The sequence below is a fragment of the Bombus fervidus genome, chromosome 10 (genome assembly GCF_041682495.2).
Source record: "Bombus fervidus isolate BK054 chromosome 10, iyBomFerv1, whole genome shotgun sequence".
Classification (NCBI taxonomy): Eukaryota; Metazoa; Arthropoda; class Insecta; order Hymenoptera; family Apidae; genus Bombus; species Bombus fervidus.
The window spans coordinates 10,477,981-10,496,889 of record NC_091526.1 but is presented as its reverse complement, the minus strand read 5'-3'; the positions used below and the strand labels follow the sequence as shown (position 1 = coordinate 10,496,889).

The following is an 18,909-nucleotide window of genomic DNA, read 5'->3' as shown; positions in this document are numbered from 1 at the left end:
TTTAAAATTCTTGCACAGCGTTCGCTCGAATATAATCCGTTTACCCATTGACCTCACGTAATACCGGGCGCACCTTTTCCTATCCACGAATTTTTCAGAAGCTCGGTGGGCTCGTCTTCGCATTGTAACACAACGCGTACGTAGAATTAAAATTGCACTTTTGTATAACGGCTAGCCTCCTGGGCAAGTGTCCATGAAATTAGTCGGTCAGTAACTCATCCTCATCCGGGATAGAATAATAGAATGAAAATGGTTTCATTATTCCTATCGGTTCAGAGAACTAGGTATAGTTTAAATTGCCGTGTTAGTTTACTTTTTCCGGCGTTTCAATGTTTAACTACACGCTCGAAATCGCTTTTATCCGTTCGAATGTGTACCCTGATTTTCCTGCCATAATTTTGTGAAATAATACTTTGAAACGCTACATAGAGCAACAGATACGAGGTAGACACATTTTTCTATGCACCTGATTTGAAATAGTCCTTTAAGGTCTTCTTGTTCGTATCATTTTCAGCTTTACCGATTCAAAATAGAATAAGGATATACATAATTCTGTGAATAATTGAAATTACGACTAAACTTACGTATTTCGATAAAAATTTGGCGTGGTATCGTTTTTCAAGAATTAAGTTTTCCTCGGGAAATTACGGGAATTGACATTGGAAGTTAATATAGCAACAATGATTCGTTCAGATGATGATAATATGGGATAAGCAATAATAGACTACTGAGAACCGTGTGCCTCCCTCGATTTTCAAGTAATTTTGTACCTGCATATTTTGTGTTCGCCTCTTTAACGATAATAAGATTTGATCTATGGTGAAAAAGGTAGTTTGCTGGACAGCCTGTTACGGGAAAGACAGGTTCCTTCGGTCGATAATCAGACAACGAGTACCTTGCAGTCGGTAGGTCGAAGTCCCAAAGGTGTTTTCAAATTTATTTCTATCTTTGTCAATCATAAAAGTACTTAGTTACAATACTCATAGCTTCTGTACATCTCCATACATTTGCCTTTAAAAAGACCAGTCACTTTCCACTTTAAACATTCCATCGACGTTCAATTCGTTCAGAATGAAGATTCGAAAAAGCTAGGAATTAGAAGAAAATCCGATCGTTGCAAGATAACGCTGCGTTACAAGATGAAAGGGAACGATAGAAGCATGGAAATATGCGGTGGCATTGGAGAGTAATCGGGCAGCAGCTCAAGGACTGTTAATATACTCGTTTTATCCGTGTTTTCCTAGGGAACACGCGGGCCAGGATACGACCGCGTTCAATTCTCTATTTTCATTCCAAGCTGGGCCGAACAATGGGGGATCTAAATTGGGCAAAAACCAGTCTGCCGTCTAGTTGGGCGAGGGTAAAGGCGTTATGGCACAGCCGGTAACAACCGCATCGGCAGCCAGGGGTCCCACAATGAGGTACCCCGTCAAGGTAGCAGCCAATGCCTAAAATCACTCGTCGCTGGCCCAACGGTTCCTTTTCCGTGGCCCACGAATAGCTGTAGCACTGGGTGAAAGTGGTAATTAACGACGTGCGTCAGTGGTATGTCCCACTCCTCCTCTATCGTTCCCGGGACTCTGTCGCGAATGGTTCATCGTACTCTTGACCGGTTATGACACCGCTCGCCTTTTTATTTATTCACCGTCTTTCTTTATCGCGCAACTTTTCGAGCTTAGGGTAAGGCAGGGCTATTTCAGTTACCTACGCTTCGACATCTTCAGATTCTTCAACTTCGCACGGCATAATCAGACTCGTACATTTAGAAAGACGCTACGGTAGCACGTCGATTTTTCGAATACCTCGGCCATTACTAAATTCTGTCCTTTCTTTTTCTTTTTTTAACGTAGCGGCGATGAAAGGAAATTCCAAAGGTTTGTTAGGGTCGTACGGTTATATTTTTTGTATTCAAAGAAATCGAAGCGTCTATAACGTCGTGACAAGCTGCCGCTTGGTCCTTAATGATCGGCACGCAGACGATCACGTCCGTCCTAATCATCCTAATCGTATCCTAGGTGTGAATTCCATGTACGCTCTAATTAGTTCTTCATACTTTCCATACTTTGCATTTTTTCCAGTAAAACTCGCAGGTGTTGGTAAAGAAAGGGGATGGCGTGATAGGCACGTAACGAAGTTTCGTCTTCTATTGTCAAACGTATCGACACGCTAATTTGTAACTGAATGACTCGTAAAATTTTTCACTACTGTTAGTTGAATCGTACAAGAGGGTCCTGGTATGCCGGTACCTCGCAACCAACTGCACCATTGTCTACCAGGAACTTGGCAATAATTCTGTTTCAATGTGCTAAACGGTTTGTCCAACCGTTTTATTGCGCGGATTGCCGAGGTAGTTATGACAGGCCATCTAAAAGGTCGGGATTATTTTTAGCGATTCGACCGACATGAATCGAGAATGGACGACAGGGTCGATACGCGCGATGTTGCAGCACGGATGATAAGAAACCGAACTGCACATTTCCGTGCCATTTCGAAGTTTCCTCGTAGCTGTACAATCGGCTCACTGTGCTCTCTTTCTGTTTGCCTCGGAAATATGTACTGTGCGCTGGTTTTTAACAAGGATTTACCAGGTGTGCGTGGTTTCCAAGTGGCTGCAATAGAATTCCAAGATCGATAGGAGGAAAAACGATTAATCTTCCGTGCATTCGGTAGATTGATAAACGCGCTTTTCTGTCTCTTGCTGTTAGTGTTAGTACGTTTAAATTAACAGCGTATTATAGAGCTGAAAGCTAACAGCTACATCTTTTGGTACATGCAAGGTATATACACGGTAGAAGTATTTAATTAAATACGTTCAAACTCTGTTTCCTTTGCAAAATAATCTTCCGTTGAAGATTCTCGTCTAGTCCTGTCTCTAAATTGGTCAAGTTCGGAAATATTTTATAAATTTCCAAACTTGATTTTCTCCAACGCGAAGCCTCCGATGAAATTTTCTCGGCCCTGTTTTTTTGTCAACTATAGAGACATTACGGCCTTACATGTGTCACAAATTTAAGCCCACTGTTTGTACAGTGCATTAAATTACATAGGTTTCTTAGTTTTTCCAGAATGTCCACAAAGTATACGTTTGCCTGAAACAGACGCACGTAAAACGAGACAATAGTTACTTTGTCGGTTGACATTGAATTCTGGCTATATAGCATATAACGGAACCCGATTCCCTTCCATTTCTAATGTTCCACTTTATTTCGTGAAACATACTGCTTTATTGCCTTCTGTAATTTCAGTGCCCGCATTAACCGTCGTATCTTAAATTCTATTATTCCTCCATCGAACTATCTTTATTACTATAATCCAACGATTTAACGGGCAACGTTGGCGGAAAATTGATTTTTGCCCAGAGTTTTCCAATTAGTCACGCGTTTGCCAACATACATGAAATCCAATTAAAAACGGTCATTAGTATGATGAGCGGACATTGATTCATCGCACGGTAGAGTGCACTTCGTATGCATACTACTATAATATTCAGCTCAGTAATAGAAAATCATTAAAACGGTCAAAGCGAGATTTCAAGTCTGAGAATGCAACATTACAAAAATAACATTCGATCGTTCTGTTTGTCAACATTACGAGTTTAATAAATAATTTTTTTTTTTTTTTTTCGTGAGTTCGCAATGATCACCTATTGGAAGGCGACCGGTTTGCAAAAAGAGTATGTTACTACCTTTCAGCTTGAAATACTCGTGAGTTGGCGCAAACCGCTTGAATCACCACTGACGCACATGAAAATGCTCATAATCGTCATACAGTACACCGCATTTAGTCACACGCAGATGCGCGAAATGATTTTTTCCTCTCCCTCCCTGTGTGTTACACGATCAGTGACGTCTCGTTTAATCTCGACGCCGAATATGTATCTCTTAATTAGAAAAACGTCGCGTCGATTACGCTCGAAGCATAGAACGTTCAAATGGACCGTGTTATTTACATCCGTCGAAGGATGCACGGAAATTTACAGAAATCAAAGACCACAACTAACGAAGGGATCGCGGTGAAATACGAATAAAATACAGGCGTAAAAACAACGGACACGCTACCATTTCAACCGGATTCCCTAATCCGACCAAACGGAATACATAATAAAATACGCTCCTAAAAGTCTCGCCAGGTCGAACAATCTGGCTTTTTTAAAATTCCTGGCGTGTATACCACCGCTCATAAGTATTAGGACACCTACTTACATTTATCGGGAAGATTCCAACAAAATTTATTTCATTTGGTATTTTATCTGATTGTGTAATAGGTAGATCGAGGATTTCTATGCATTTATGAGAAATTTGAGGACGCAGATATGTACAGAATGCACATAATATCCAAAGACGTATAAAATATCCAAGTGTACCTGATATATTTGGATCTGATTAATTAGTATGTAAACGCCACGATAAATACCATTTTCAGATCCTTTCTTCACGCTTTATCAACGTAACCGTGACAATCGGCTCTCGTTGCAGTCGCAATGAAATTTCTAAATGTTTCATATAACACGCAACAATATATCCATAAGAAATATGTACGAACGTTCGAATATTTTCCTCAACTACCGTATCTGTATTATTCGTAGCATTGGTATAGTCGCGTTGAGTTGCTGTACTCTGGAAATTCGAGCGCTGAAGGGAAGGGGCGTTTAGGAAACCAATGGCCATGGACGCCTGCTGCTTGCCCTACGAAGGGCACCGACCATAATGGCCCGTCCCTGAGTTGGAGAGTCTACCGGCCCATTCCATTCCGGAGTCGTCGTCTCTCGCGTACATCGGCCGCCGCAGGAAGCATTCCATTCATGTTTCGGGACGCGCAACGGACGCTGATCGGAAGACAAGAGAGAGGAAGAGCCGGATAACCGGGACTCCTCGCGAGGGTTAACGCTGCTTGGCGCCACCGTCAGGAACAACGACCTGCCGATATGTTGTCGTGATGACAATCGGCGCGTTAACGTGAGAAACCAAGACCACGTGGAGCAATCTTGTTATTTCCAGAGGTGGACTTGACCGTGTCTCGACGCAAAGGAACATTTTCGCCGCAGAAACGTTCAATCTTGGTGCGTTCTCTTTAATTAAGTAGCGTGCGTGCATGTTGGCGAGTGACAGTGACTCGAATTGAAAGTTCGTTCGACACGCGGACAATGTCGATTTCGCGCCTAACTTTGTGTAACTTCTTCTTAAAATTTCGTGGAATGTACGCTGCATGCAACGATCGTGATTTCGTAAGTCCTCGTGGCTTCGTCCCTCTGTTGTTCCCCGTTTGCTTCCCGTCTCGTTTCTTCCTCAGCGTCGCTTCCTCTTGCGACGGCTACCTCTCGTTTTCTCTTCCTCTCTTTCCCCGCTGTCCTCTGTCGAAACTCCAAGACAAGGGAAGTGCGCTCGAAACAAACGATAGATAGGATTTTTATGATCTCGTAGAGACGCTCGAACAGCGAAATATTCCAGCAGACTCGTTGCATCTACTTGAACGTTCTTCTCGAGCGTCACTAACGAGTGGCAAGCTCGCAATACCCTACTACGAACTCGTTGAAAGCCTGCCGTGAAACGATAATTTTCTACGAAAGAAATTCATGTAAAATATTAAGTAACGATAGTATTACGTGTTTCTGACGCATCTCCTTCTAAATCGCTATTACAAAGAATAACGAGCATGAATCACGATGCATGTCCTGTATGAAACACAGGCGTTACGCGTGAGGTGTAACACGTTTCCAGGAAGGTTTCTAGTAATTCGTAAGCCGTCATAGGGGTGATATAAAGTCGAAGGAAGAGGCGGTCGTTCCGTCAATGGGTAAATTGGTGAGCTTCCCGACGCGCGTTGGGCATCCTGGTAACCGACGCGTTGCGACGCGACGCTACGCGTCGCAGCAACGTGTCTCTTTCTATTCCGTAGAACCTCCCTCTCCGCGTGCATACGGATAAGCCGATCGTGGCGGCAGGAGCGTTGGAAGGGCCAGAGCGGCAGCTGTCGGTAGCGGTCGATGGGAACGGGGCTCGATCGAGGTCCGCTCGAGAGAGTTGGGCCTACTTCCTCGAGGGCTCGGCAACGACTAACTCTGTCTGCTAGCCGTATGCGTGTCCGTCGGTCGTGTCAGTACTTTTCAGGTCGGTCCACAGTGCAGTCGTCGGCTTACCATCGAGTTTCGACTAGCACGGCCGCTCGGCTGCACGACGATTCGTCGAGTCGCCGTTGGGTTACGCTCGCGAGTGGTCGGCCGTGTGCTCCTCCTCGTTCAACGCGGCAACCGGAGTGTCTCTCGTGCATCCTGCATCGTTTCTATCGTACCGCTGTAGTGTGCAAAGCGAACCTCGTCTGTGTGCTCTCGCATCTCGTAGGACACGAGACGCTGAGAGAGAGAGAGAGAGCAACGTAGAGGGAGAACACAAAACAGCATTCGTTAATACCCGCTTCCGGCACGTGGAACCGCACCGCACTCTGTTTTTCTTCACAGCGCATCGCTGCCGTCGCTCCGAGCTTCTCTCGTGGGAGGTCAGCACCTAGCCGGTGGGTAAGTGAAGAATCCACGCTCTCGCTGGAACAGATAGTACACCTTTCTGAATAGATCTTCGTCAGGATACACATAACCTTTTCGAATAGCCAATTCGATTACGCACTTGTGCGCTTTACGGCGACGATTTCACGGTGAACACACGCACGCGACACTTGTTGCACGTCGTTTTTTCTGTGATTCGTGATTAGAACAAATTTCATATGCCAGTTACAAGGGAGATTTTCTGACGTTTTAGATACATCGTGAGACATAATTTTTCATAGGGGATGAAAAACGTCGGTTGGATAGGTCGTTTTTATGCGTCGATTAATAACGATGCTGTTTCTTGATTTCCTCGGGGTTTTTCATCGTGAGAACTTTTGTTACGTTACGGTAGCATATCTGTGAAACGTGAGAACGTGGAATGTCGCGACACGTGAAGATAAGGCAAGAGTCAACCACTTACTGGCGGGGGTGGTTCCCCCGCAGTTCTCTTGTTTACGAACCACGGTGCATAGGTAACCACGTGCTTCTTGTGCATTGCAAGCTTTTTCGATTCGAATAGAAACTATCCAATTTCGCGAGACTATCCCGGATAGAGTAGCTTTGGAATGTGAATCATTCCCATGTCAGGAATCGCGGGAAATTTTAACCTATAATTCGTAATCCTTCGTTACCAACGTAGTATACATACACAGGCTGAAATATCGAGCAACCATTTGCATTCGTAAATCATAAAGTCATATTTCTTTTCATTCGTAAATATATATATATATCACAAATAATTATAAAAAGTATTTTGATAATTCTATATTTCTCCTATTATTCTATCTGTTATAGTAATTCTATTCCTTTTTATTATTCTTCTCACTAATAAGAGCTACTTGTGCGATAAAATTGTCTATATCTGTAAACGCTGTATCGATACGATTATCGTGGAAAAATTCGAAACCATATCAGGAAACACGCTCTATCTGGAGCACGTAATTTCTGTATACCACCAATTTTCGATCGTTCGTCGTTTTTCTCTGAATTTTTTCGAAATCATCATCCGTGAAATGCTACGTTACACACGCCGTGACCAGTCGATTAGTCATCGTAAAAACATAAATCAATAAGTGTGCTCGGCTCGAACGAGCGATTCTTCATACGTTAAGTAATCGGCCGTTACTTTTTCGTGAATAATCTAGGATCTGAACGACTCATTCGTCTCATCAGATCGAATCGTAAATTCCAGATCGATAGTAGCGCTGTATGATTCTCATACTTGACGCACAAGTTTCCAAGCGTTCAGTCTATTGGTTGGTACGGTTTAGAAATGGTAGTGAATGGGAGGGCTGACTATAAGTGTTGGACGCGTGAAAGACCCGACCAGATAGTAGTGTCAACCCCATGAATAATCTGAAATCTACTGGCGCCTTCGTGTTTACTTTATTCGTCTATGCGCCGTTTCCTGTCTCACCAAAAGTCCACACGGTATCTCTGCCTAATATATATATATATATATAGATATAGATATAGATATATATTTTTTCTTGTATCTAATTTTCCATTCATCGATCGTCCACGGAATCGCAGGTATTTTTCGATTAATCATATCTAAGGAAGTCTATTCACCGTAGTATGTAAATTGTTTAGATTACGCCGAAGGAAATGAGACAATGATAATGTTCGATTGATAAAATGCGGTCTCGTTTACAAGAATTCATTCATTCATTCGTATAATCGGCTGGCGATTCGACGCTCGTTTAAAAGTTTAAAATTCTTCCGAATTTTCGCGCAACTATATATGTATCTTTATCGCCTCGTAACACATAGTATACATAGTACGTATAGTGTAACACGTGTAACAAAGTAGCATAGTGGAAGATAGGAAACAGAACGCGTTGAGCAATCCGATGTGCCAACTTCGACGTTGTAGCGTCATTCTGATTTACCAACAAAGCGAATCACGTGCCGTGTGTAATAGCCTACGTAACAGCTCGAGTACTCTTCTTCACCTTTTCAGGAGATAATAGAAAGTTTGATACACGTACATATTTACTATTCTACATTCCTTCTATTTCATTCTACCGTATCGTTGCTTATCTTCTATCGAGCCGGATGAAGCTTTCGTATGTTATCGCTTCCTTCACTGGCCACCACCACGCTCTAGTTTTTCTTTTTGTAATTCCCAGAAAAGTTGATCGCGTTTGCATTCCTCTGCTTGTTCTTGGTTCCCAACGAAACACGAGGCACAGACGTTTCTCAAGAGACTCGCCCATCGCGTCTTTTTCTTTTTTTCTTTTCTTTTTTCTTTCCCTTTTTTTTTTTTTTTTGCCCCTCTCCTCGTGGAAAACATTTTCTTGTTCTCTAAACCAAATGATGCATTGGAAACACGTGACTGGTCCGCTTAGGTGGTCTCGAGATAGTGTTACATGGAAACTGTTACGAAATTTGAAATTCGTCGCTGCTCTTCTTCTTACCTACGCACAGTTTTATCTTTTAGCTTCGTAGTTTTGTCCTGATATAGGTAATCAACGACGTAATTAACGATTGAGAAAGTTTGACTTTGTAAAGGAAACTTCGTGATCGTTTCATATGATGTAACGTTTGTCCCTCTGTGCCGTTCAGTTCTTTTTTTACCCGGTCTTATCACAAAAGGAAGTTGATAAAAAGAATTTGATGAAGACGGCGAATGAAGTTGGCTACGAAACTCCCTCCACAAAGATGTCATTTCGTCTGTATTTATAGCGTTGACAACTTTTCGAAAGCATCGTCTGTAGAAAAAAGGGTAATGCGCTATCTTTACATAAATTTACTCTTCGTTCATAAGAACTTTTGATATGATAAAATATATACCTTTTTCTGATGAAGATTATTTCGACCGAGACGTTCGGTTACACCATAAATATTATAAATGTAGAAACGATATCTAACACCGTATACTTTGCTACACACACTTACACTTGTCTAGATCTATGTAAATATTACGAAACCATAAATACGTACTATGTTGCCTTTCCATGGTCCTTAGGTTTTACCGTAGAATTTTTTCCCTTTATTAGACACGTTACAACGAAAACTAACTCTTACATATCTTACTACGCGAGCCGATATTATCATCTTCCACGCCTTCTTCGTTCGTTATTAATCCATATGACGTTTAGTTACCCTGTATATGCTGACGAAGGCTATACACTGTATCTCTCCAACGATTCAACCTGTTACAATTTCATACCATTCTAAAATATTCTATTCTTATGTAAGTACAAAATACGACAGAACAGAATCTGATTATAAATATCCAAAATTGTACCGTTAAATTTAAACGGTTGAACTAAAAATGAAGGAACTCGCGCGTAGTCCAAGTTACTATAGTACAGTTTCATTTTATTATATTTTCAGTTCAAGTTTTATCGAATGAAATATTTTGTTACGTTGATTCTATAGTTACGAAATTGTGATTTAAAATATTATTTTAAAAATTTGACGCTAAAAAGAATGCGCTTTAAGAGACCGGCGATAATTTCACGGAAGTGTAAACGAATGAACTTGGAAGAGAAATTTCCCCAATAATATAGCCAGCGAACAATTTTCTTCAGAGCCGGCGGGTCATTGCGTATTACCGCTGGAGAAAACAAAGGATAAGAACCCCGGCTGTATAACCCCGGCCCTTCTTACTTCCATTTACAAGATGTTCGAAAGCCGACGATGAGGCCAAGGTTATTATACGAACGCAGGTGTCGATGCAGATGTCGCATAACAGACGGTGCAACACGACCGCGTGTACGGTACATGGAAATTTTAATGAAACTCGAAGAATCAGCAATATCTATCGCTCAGAGTTTGTCACAAGTGTCTGTTCCCAAGTATGTCGGTACATTGCATCCATTTATTAATTTAGACTGCACGTACTTTGACGTAGACATCTTAATGTAGTCTTCGAAGACAATATTTGCGTATTGATAATTGTCGGAATTGGATTGAAATCGATGAATCGTTCGTGTCGTGGTTAAACAGGTGTAACACCGATTCGAAAGATCCTTTCCTAAACACCTGTCGATGTTATTCTTTTTTAGATATCTGTCTGTAGTCAATGTAGCGAAAACGATTGCATTGGCTTCCTCCTTGTTTCAGGTAGAAGTCAAAATGTTGTGATGGCTGGAACATCTCGACGTCCGAGCTCAGAGCTCGGACCTGATCTGTCGTCTCCAACACCACCGAAGAAGTCCAAGTTCTCCGAGACTTCGATCGAGGGAACATCCGAGAAGGAGCATGACTTGAGCACGGAAAAATTGGAGAGCGTGGAGAAATTAACGAGTACGAGTTCCTTGCCCAAGAACACGATCGAATTGATACCGGGCAGCGAGTCGGAGACGAATCCTTTCCAAATCAGCGAGGAATCTTTGGACAGCACCAAGCAACTGATCCAAACTAACTTGGAGGGGCCGGCGAACGTGACGGCTGGCTCCTCGAAGGAAGGACAGTTTGGTAGCTTTGAAACGATCATACAAATGAAGTACAGTGGTCAGGAAGAACTGTCTGGTAGCTCTAGCAAGAGGTCAGAGTCGGATAGCGATGTACAAATTCAGACTTCTTTACTCGGCGAGGATGCATCGTATCAGGAATTGTCTTTGATCGGCAATGGAGCTTACGGTACCGTTTACAAGGCCAAAGACTTGAATACGGGACAAGTCGTAGCGCTAAAAAAAGTTAGGGTGCCGCTGACAGCAGATGGACTACCCACGTCTACATTAAGAGAAATAGCTACCTTGAAACAGCTCGAAAGATTCGAGCATCCTCACATTGTAAGTCGTAAAGACTATGTGCTTAAATGGCATTATATTAGTATTTGCATTCACATTGTCTGTTATGCGTGCAGGTGAGACTGTTGGACGTTTGTCAAGGGAATTATCTACACTTGCCTTCCGCCGATGGGATGTCGGAGAGGCTAGATCGAGGGTTGACTTTATGGTTGGTGTTCGAACACGTAGAAAGGGATTTAGCGTCTTACATGTCCTCCTGTTCAGAGTCAGGTATCCCGTCTCATCTGCTGAAACAAATGTCGCAGGAGATACTGAAAGGAGTCGAATTTTTACACAGTCACAGGATCATTCATAGGGATTTGAAACCACAAAATCTTTTGGTATCCCGAGAGGGGAGAATAAAGATCGCAGATTTTGGATTGGCGAAAACGTACGACTTTGAAATGAGATTGACTTCTGTGGTAGGTTGACACATTGTACAAACGGCGAACATTGTTGAAACGATACAGTGAGGTAAAAGAAAGCATTAAAGTAGTCTGACTGAATAATCTAACCGCAGCTAAATCAGTTTATTTTTCATTATAAATTAATTGCTATTATCGGTTCAACGATGTTAATCCATCCCTTTTTTTCAAGCAGATTGATCTATTCCGAAAATGCGTCAGATTATTCGTTTCAGTCCCTGAAATTTGTAAATTTTCACTGCTATTTCAATTTTATTACCTCGCTGTACTGCTTCCTTTTATATCTATGATTGTATATCCTAGTCAGTAAACCATTAAAGTTATTGACAATTATAGGTCGTGACGCAGTGGTATCGCGCACCGGAAGTCCTCCTGGGCTGCTCTTATGCCACCGCTGTTGACATTTGGTCTGTAGGATGCATATTAGCAGAATTGAGTATACTTGAACCTCTTTTCCCAGGTACAAGCGAAGGCGATCAACTTGATAGGATTTTCCGGTAAGTTAATGAAGATATCCGCCATTTTTGTTTGGTATAAGAAAATAGTTTAAATTTAAACATATTTTAATTGTTCTACAGAACAATTGGAACTCCGCCGTGTGAAGAATGGCCAGAAAATGTGTCCCTTAGTTGGACAGCTTTCCCTTATAGGGTACCAAAACCTCTTGAGTCAATAATACCTGATCTCAATGAGCACGGATTAGATTTAATTAAAAGTATGCTTATGTTTGATCCTCATAGACGATTAACTGCAGCTCAGGCTCTCAGACATCGGTATTTCGCTGAAGACGACTCGTGATGATCATTATTTCTGAGTATTTTTTTGTTTTTGGTATCTTTAGTAATTTTTGAAACGTAGACTGACGTTAGTATATCCAAAAGTACGTAAGCGTATTATTTTTTTTTAAGGACATCGTAGCATTTTGTTTTTAAGCGAATAGTATAGTTTATTACGAATATAGTACAATAGGGATTTTCGTAACTATATACGATTTATAAATATTCCTTTCTCATTTAGAAATTACAATTGCAAAATACGTTTACTACGCTCTATGAAGTGTATTATCATCATATTTAAATCATACGACCATCAGTTAACTTCGAGAAATCGTCATAGTTTAATTATACACAGTCGTTAAATAATTCAAGAAAGAACCATTTTTCTGATTTATTTAAACGACCGTATAATTTTCATCGTTTATGTATCTAATGATAACATTGTTGACCTTATTTATTTAGGTAATATTTAAGAAGTATTTTTAATATTACTATTAGTTTTGTAATATCTATGAATCCAATTATGTCGACGTTCCATTCTTTTGTAAGTAAAGTGGAAGATACTTTTTTGCAAAAACAAATGGGATTTACATATATGACGCGCACCAAAAATGATTTTGTGTAATAATTAATTAGGTGTGCCTTCCAAAGTCGTTGGAACGTTCACAACCTATGCCTTAATTTTCTATGTAATTAAACTTAACTGTAAGTACGTACTATTAAGTAGCGTTATTCTTGTAAGACTGGGGCCTACTGACCCGTTAGATTTGTCGGAAAGACATAGGATCTCCCGTAAAAAAAAACCAGAAAGTACACTGCCATATGTCTGTAAAGATAATAACGAATAGGAGTTAATAATGTATTTTATCTCTAGTATGTGTATAAATCTTAATATTAGGCGAATAATATATATATACATGATTATGCAGTTTGTAAAAATATGTGAAAGACGCATGAAAAGACTGTACAGTAAAATAAAGATTTTATAGTTTTATATATCGAAACTATTCTTAAACTGAAATTGTATTAAAAAAAGAATAGTATTCGGTCGGTAGTCTAATAATAGAATCTGTAAAAATATATGAAATATCTTTACTTAAATCCTCATAATTGTGTTCATAAATATACGAATGTAGATAAATATCCACGGTCTAATAGCATCAAATTTACGATTCAAATTTACCGCCACTTGTAATTTCTGATATGGCGTGTTGGACATTGCCCTCTTTTTTGTCCTAAACTATTCCCGATTATTTTACTGATATACGTAAACGTTAAATTAGTGAATTATTCTGGTGTGAACTCGAAAGAATAACGTGTTAAGCCTATAAAGATATTTTAAGTACTTTCGAAATGAGACTGCTTTTAAATCTCGCTATAAATTCATGTAAACGTCTACCATATTTCAATGCTAATCTATCACATCGTACTCCATGCTGGAGAAAAATGGCGACCGAAGTTGAAAAAGCCCAAACTGCAGCTCCCTCGGAAGATACAATTTTCGGAAAGATACTGCGTAAAGAAATACCTTGTAATTTCATTTACGAGGATGACCAGGTAAATCGAATTAAATGATTGGAAGAATATTGTTCTGAAATATCAAATATTATATTTGTCATGAAGATTTAAGGTTATTTACTGATTTGTATGTCTCCATAGCAATTACTAATAGTTGTATGTATAATTAAAGTACATAATTTATTTTGTACTATATTATAACCGCAACACTAACGAATTAATTCAAATTCTCTATTTGTAAACTTAATGTATATAGACACTTTCCTTAATTTTTTTCAGTATTTTTTAATTCTTTTTGCGAAATGATACTATATGTAAACGTTTAGAATCTTCGAAACGTACTGTTACATAATTTACTTTGTCGTTAGAATTCTGCTAATGAAACAAATTTTTTAATGTGTTAGTGCGTTGCATTTCATGACATTAACGGCCAAGCACCGGTGCATTTCCTGGTGATTCCACGAAAACCAATTCCACAACTTTCAACTGCCGAAGACGGGGACGAAACTTTGTTGGGTCATTTAATGATAGTTGCTCATAAGGTAGCGAAGCAACAAGGTCTAAATGATGGATTTCGTTTAGTCATCAACGATGGCAAGCATGGTGCACAATCGGTCTATCATTTGCATCTACATGTCCTCGGTGGTCGTCAAATGAAGTGGCCACCTGGTTAAGGAATTTCGTTTCTCTTAACGTAACGTTATATCTAATTATAATTTGGGATTATAAAAAGTATCTGTTGTCATGAAAATTATCTTTAACGTAACATTCTTCATGTTCTTGATGAATAAATAATATTATGCTCTTGTCAGCTTTAGTTGTCTCAGTTTAACACGTTTATTGTCGCGCGTGTTTTCAATGAAATCTCCTTCAGGCCACGAGTGCCGCTGTACCAAGCGTACTCTGCTTGGTACTTCCATCGATATTTTAGATACCTTAAAATCTTTGCCTTAATTCCTTACAATGTCGAAAAGAAAAATGGAAAACTTATTTCTTAGTGAGTCAAATCGCAGTGAAAAAGAAAGCTTTTACGAGACTTACACAAATTCGGATAGTAGCGATGAGGAAGACATCAGATTTACTAGAAATAAAAATATAAATAGAATTACATCGTCTGATTCTGATTCGGATATTAATAAGTGCAATCGTAATGATACTGAATGTAATGAAGATAATGTTGACGAGATTTTATAAGAATTGGTCATTGAGGAAGAAAAAAGAACTGATGATACCGAGGAAAGTACAATTCAATTTGGTAAATGGAATGAATTTAATGGTCGGCAGAAATCATTTTCTTTTCCTGAGACAGACGGCCTCATTAGGCAATTACTTGGCGATGTCAATCCATATGATATGTTGAGCTGTTCGTTGATGACGAAATAATAACTGTATCAGAAAATTGCAACAAGGAAGGATGTAAATATTAGAAAATGTAGAGAATTATTAACTGCAAAATTATTAGGGTTGTCTGAAAATACAAAAAATCCTTGTCTTCGACGGAGTCATTACAATATCGCCGTTCGGAAAAATGATTCCGGAAGCGTATGCAAACTATGTTATACAGATAAAAGACGGACCGGTCAAGGACACGGGAGAATTTAAAGAAAACAATAACTTATAGTCCAAATTGTCCCGATCAAAGCTTTGTATAGAATGCTTCAAAGTTTTACATTCTAATTTTCTCAATAAACCATTTTCGTATTACTTTTATAACAATTCAATAGTTTTATTACTTCCTTTGGAATATCTTTTCAAATACCTACGACGATCCTTCGCAAGTAGTCAAATAAGTCATGTAAGTCCACTGATAAATAGAAGATACCTTCATCTGGAAGAGGAAGGTTGGACAATAATCAATGGCAGAGATAAAGCAAGAGAGCAATGAATCTATATAGAAGAGAGAGAAAACTTAGTAATAGACTGAGTTGTACATAGTTGTGTAGTGGTCTGGCGCGTGTAGAGTGAGACAGGTTCTGCTGCGGGTCACCTGTGTCGCTGCTGAGGTACTGCTGTATTTTCTTCTCATTTTTGATGCCGCGGAAGAAAAATCGGACTCCGGTCGTCGCGATTTGAACGCGGGTCCTGCGCTACCGTCATCCGACACTATTTAATGTTGAGTAGTGGTATTTGCTTGTCAAGTGCCGCCACAAGACTATGTAAATCGCAAGCAGGAAGTAACAGAACAAATAATTGACATGAAAGTAAGAAAAAGAATAGAGTCAGACCAAATGCCGTTAGAAATAATAAGTAAAAATAAATAAATAAATAAAATAAATAGAAGATACTTTCAAATAAAAAGTGCCAAAAGAAAAACATAAAAAATAAATGAGAAAAAATCTTATATATAATACTGCACTGTGTTAAAATACTGTAACATCCTGAATGAAACATGTGGTTTCAGCATGGTAGTCAAAGTGTTAAAGGTCAAAATTTCACATTTTTACTCTTAAATAATTTTCAGATAGAAAAATCTATTTTTTTTTCATACACTTCATATATGAATTCTATATCATTTTCTTCTTGAACGCCCTGAGGAATGTTAGGATCACTAAATTAATTGAAAAGGAAACAAATATGAAATAATTGGAAAAAAAAATAAAAATAATTAAGCATGTGGTAAAATAAAATTATTCGGGATAGTTAAGAAAAATCATAAGAATACTTACTTTATCAAAACAAAATTATTAGGAATAGCTGGGAAAAAGGTATCACAAACAAAATGCTTTTTCACTCTTGTCAAATATAATCGGTGAAAGTTCGGAGATTCCATTGCTTCCTGAAATTGCAATTAGATCTTTTCTATGAAACTGTTTGTATTAGACTGCGGATATTTATGCAAATTCATATTTTTAGAATACAATGAAAGGAATTAGACCTCCTAGGAATAGGACCTAAGCAGAGATTTGTATAAATGTTGTACCTTGTATACGGAACTTCCACCTATTACCCATATACCTTCGATTTGATCTTTTAATGTAGGTTTTTTAATAACTTCGAGAGCATGTGGAATACTTTTGCATACTATCGCATCATCCCCATAATCTCTACATAGTTAATTATTCTTTATAAATTTAAAAAATTAATTTAATTTCAAATTGTTAATAAAAATGAGTCGTCCTTACAAAGGCTGTGACGTAAGTACTATGTTTATTCGATTTTTTAATGGTTTGTACTTCTCTGGAATACATTCCCACGTCCTTCGTCCCATTAAAACAACATTCTTTTTATTTGAGTCCTTCGTATTCGTTGTCATAGACGTAAAGAATGCCATTTCACTTCTATAAGATAAGGAATAGGTTATAATGTACTACACTATTTACATTTATAATCTAACCTTAATTGTTTATTACTTGAGTTTCCATGGTAATGTTCCTTTTACACCAATACCCATCCCCTCACATGCTGCCGCAATTAAATTTAAGTTCATCACTAACAACTCAAATTTTTGTAGTATTTGTTTAATCAAGTAGTAAATGTGTCAACACATGTATGGAAAGTTATGTTCAAGAATAGGGACACACATGTATAATCAGATATAATTATTTAACCGTTATTTGTAGTGGACGCCTTAGAATTCTGATAGAATTCTGATGAATTGCGCCAATTCACCGCTAGATAGCAATCCAAGTATTAAAAGTTACTAGTTCGTCACCTCTTTTTTGATAGATGGCAGCGTAGTCTATCTTAAGCATTGAATGGCATGCATGCGACATTTCAGCTTGAGACGTGATAACCAAACTTTGCTCCTGAATAAGAGTATTCAGTTCTGATACGTTAAATTTTTAATACTAATCGGATTATTTGTCAAATTTTACAGTATTATAAGGTAAAAGATTATTACCATTGTGTACTTTTACTTAAATTAGGTTATTGTTCTAATTTATGCATTTGATTATTTCACACATTGATCATATTAGTTTCGGTATAGTCTTAAGTTTTGTGCGTAATACATCTCTTGTTGCATCATACATTTTGGTCATATTAAATTGCGTGCTTAATCCATGTAATATTTTTGATAAGCTTAGTAACATTATCGATTCTGACATGAGAGAAACTTCGTAGGTTATGTTTTGCAAGAACGTTTTTTTTTTTTTTTTGTAATTTGATGATGCTCGAAACTCATTATCTCATTTTAAACCAATGTTTTTCCTCTTTTATATCTTGATTTATATTATCACGTTAAGATAAGTAAATTGCAATTTCATTGTTTATTTTAAGAATATTATATCTAATTGGGAATTCACTTTTAGAATGTCTGGCCGCGAAGGTGGTAAGAAAAAGCCCCTGAAGGCACCGAAGAAGGAATCAAAAGTATTGGATGAAGAAGATGTAGCATTCAAGCAAAAACAAAAGGAACAGCAGAAAGCGCTTGCTGAAGCTGCAAAGAAAGCAAGTCAAAGGGGTCCTCTTGTCACTGGTGGTATAAAGAAATCTGGCAAAAAGTGATACAGTTAAGACTGAGAATAAATACAATTATCTTACACACTATGTTCTTATCAAGACATGATTTTGATATTATCAACTAGTATACCATCTGGAACATGTTTCAGATTTCCAATTCTGAAAAATGGTTAAATATTTGTAAATAAAACATTTATGGATTAAATCATAGCAATATACACATTTCATAGGTATTTGCATTTTTACTATGTTTTTGATATCACATTGAAACACAGTTAAAACGATTTCATATACTTCTAAGTTTGTAACAGATCTACATAAGCGTTAAGTACTGATAGTTGTGAAATAATAAAAATTCTTTTTAAATAATCCTCTTTTTAAATATCTTTCTCTAAAGGAGAAAGATAGTTACTATTCCGCGATCGTTAATTTATTGTCGTCGGTCAGATTTCGTACATTTTAATTGCTTAATCTAATTCAAGTGTCAAATAATAAACCGTTAAATCAAT

At 38.4% G+C, this 18,909-nt stretch overlaps 4 protein-coding genes across 13 annotated transcripts in view; 3 read left to right on the top strand and 1 right to left on the bottom strand.

Moving 5' to 3' along the window:
* Positions 1-13,477, top strand: part of LOC139991533 (cyclin-dependent kinase 4) — a 36,547-nt gene extending 23,070 nt beyond the window's left edge. For 4 of the 10 annotated variants that reach the window (XM_072011696.1, XM_072011697.1, XM_072011704.1 and 1 more), the window contains 4 exons: positions 10,613-11,283; positions 11,358-11,702; positions 12,042-12,202; positions 12,284-13,477. In XM_072011696.1, coding sequence (XP_071867797.1) covers positions 10,633-11,283; positions 11,358-11,702; positions 12,042-12,202; positions 12,284-12,503 — 1,377 coding nt within the window. In that variant the 5' untranslated portion in view covers positions 10,613-10,632 and the 3' untranslated portion in view covers positions 12,504-13,477. Of the gene's footprint in view, positions 1-3,031; positions 5,060-5,113; positions 6,512-7,319; positions 7,970-9,866; positions 10,345-10,612; positions 11,284-11,357; positions 11,703-12,041; positions 12,203-12,283 lie in introns of those variants that run through there. The other 6 variants (XM_072011699.1, XM_072011705.1, XM_072011698.1 and 3 more) reach the window with 6 other exon arrangements.
* Positions 13,478-13,704: 227 nt separating this feature from the next.
* Hint1 (histidine triad nucleotide binding protein 1) lies at positions 13,705-14,810 on the top strand. Its single transcript, XM_072011733.1, has 2 exons — positions 13,705-14,038; positions 14,404-14,810. Exons 1-2 carry the CDS (start codon positions 13,835-13,837, stop codon positions 14,671-14,673), a joined length of 474 nt encoding a protein of 157 aa, XP_071867834.1. The 5' UTR covers positions 13,705-13,834; the 3' UTR covers positions 14,674-14,810.
* A 1,621-nt stretch (positions 14,811-16,431) lies between these two features.
* On the bottom strand, positions 16,432-17,505 carry Dhfr (dihydrofolate reductase). Its single transcript, XM_072011732.1, has 5 exons — positions 17,350-17,505; positions 17,122-17,277; positions 16,920-17,043; positions 16,666-16,775; positions 16,432-16,547 (listed from the first exon to the last, which is right to left on the bottom strand). The coding sequence occupies exons 1-5, from the start codon at positions 17,424-17,426 to the stop codon at positions 16,457-16,459; spliced, it is 558 nt and encodes a 185-aa protein (XP_071867833.1). The 5' UTR covers positions 17,427-17,505; the 3' UTR covers positions 16,432-16,456.
* Positions 17,506-17,664: 159 nt separating this feature from the next.
* On the top strand, positions 17,665-18,633 carry LOC139991549 (translation machinery-associated protein 7 homolog). Its single transcript, XM_072011735.1, has 2 exons — positions 17,665-17,825; positions 18,250-18,633. Exon 2 carries the CDS (start codon positions 18,251-18,253, stop codon positions 18,443-18,445), a length of 195 nt encoding a protein of 64 aa, XP_071867836.1. The 5' UTR covers positions 17,665-17,825; position 18,250; the 3' UTR covers positions 18,446-18,633.
* The last annotated feature ends 276 nt before the right edge of the window (positions 18,634-18,909 follow it).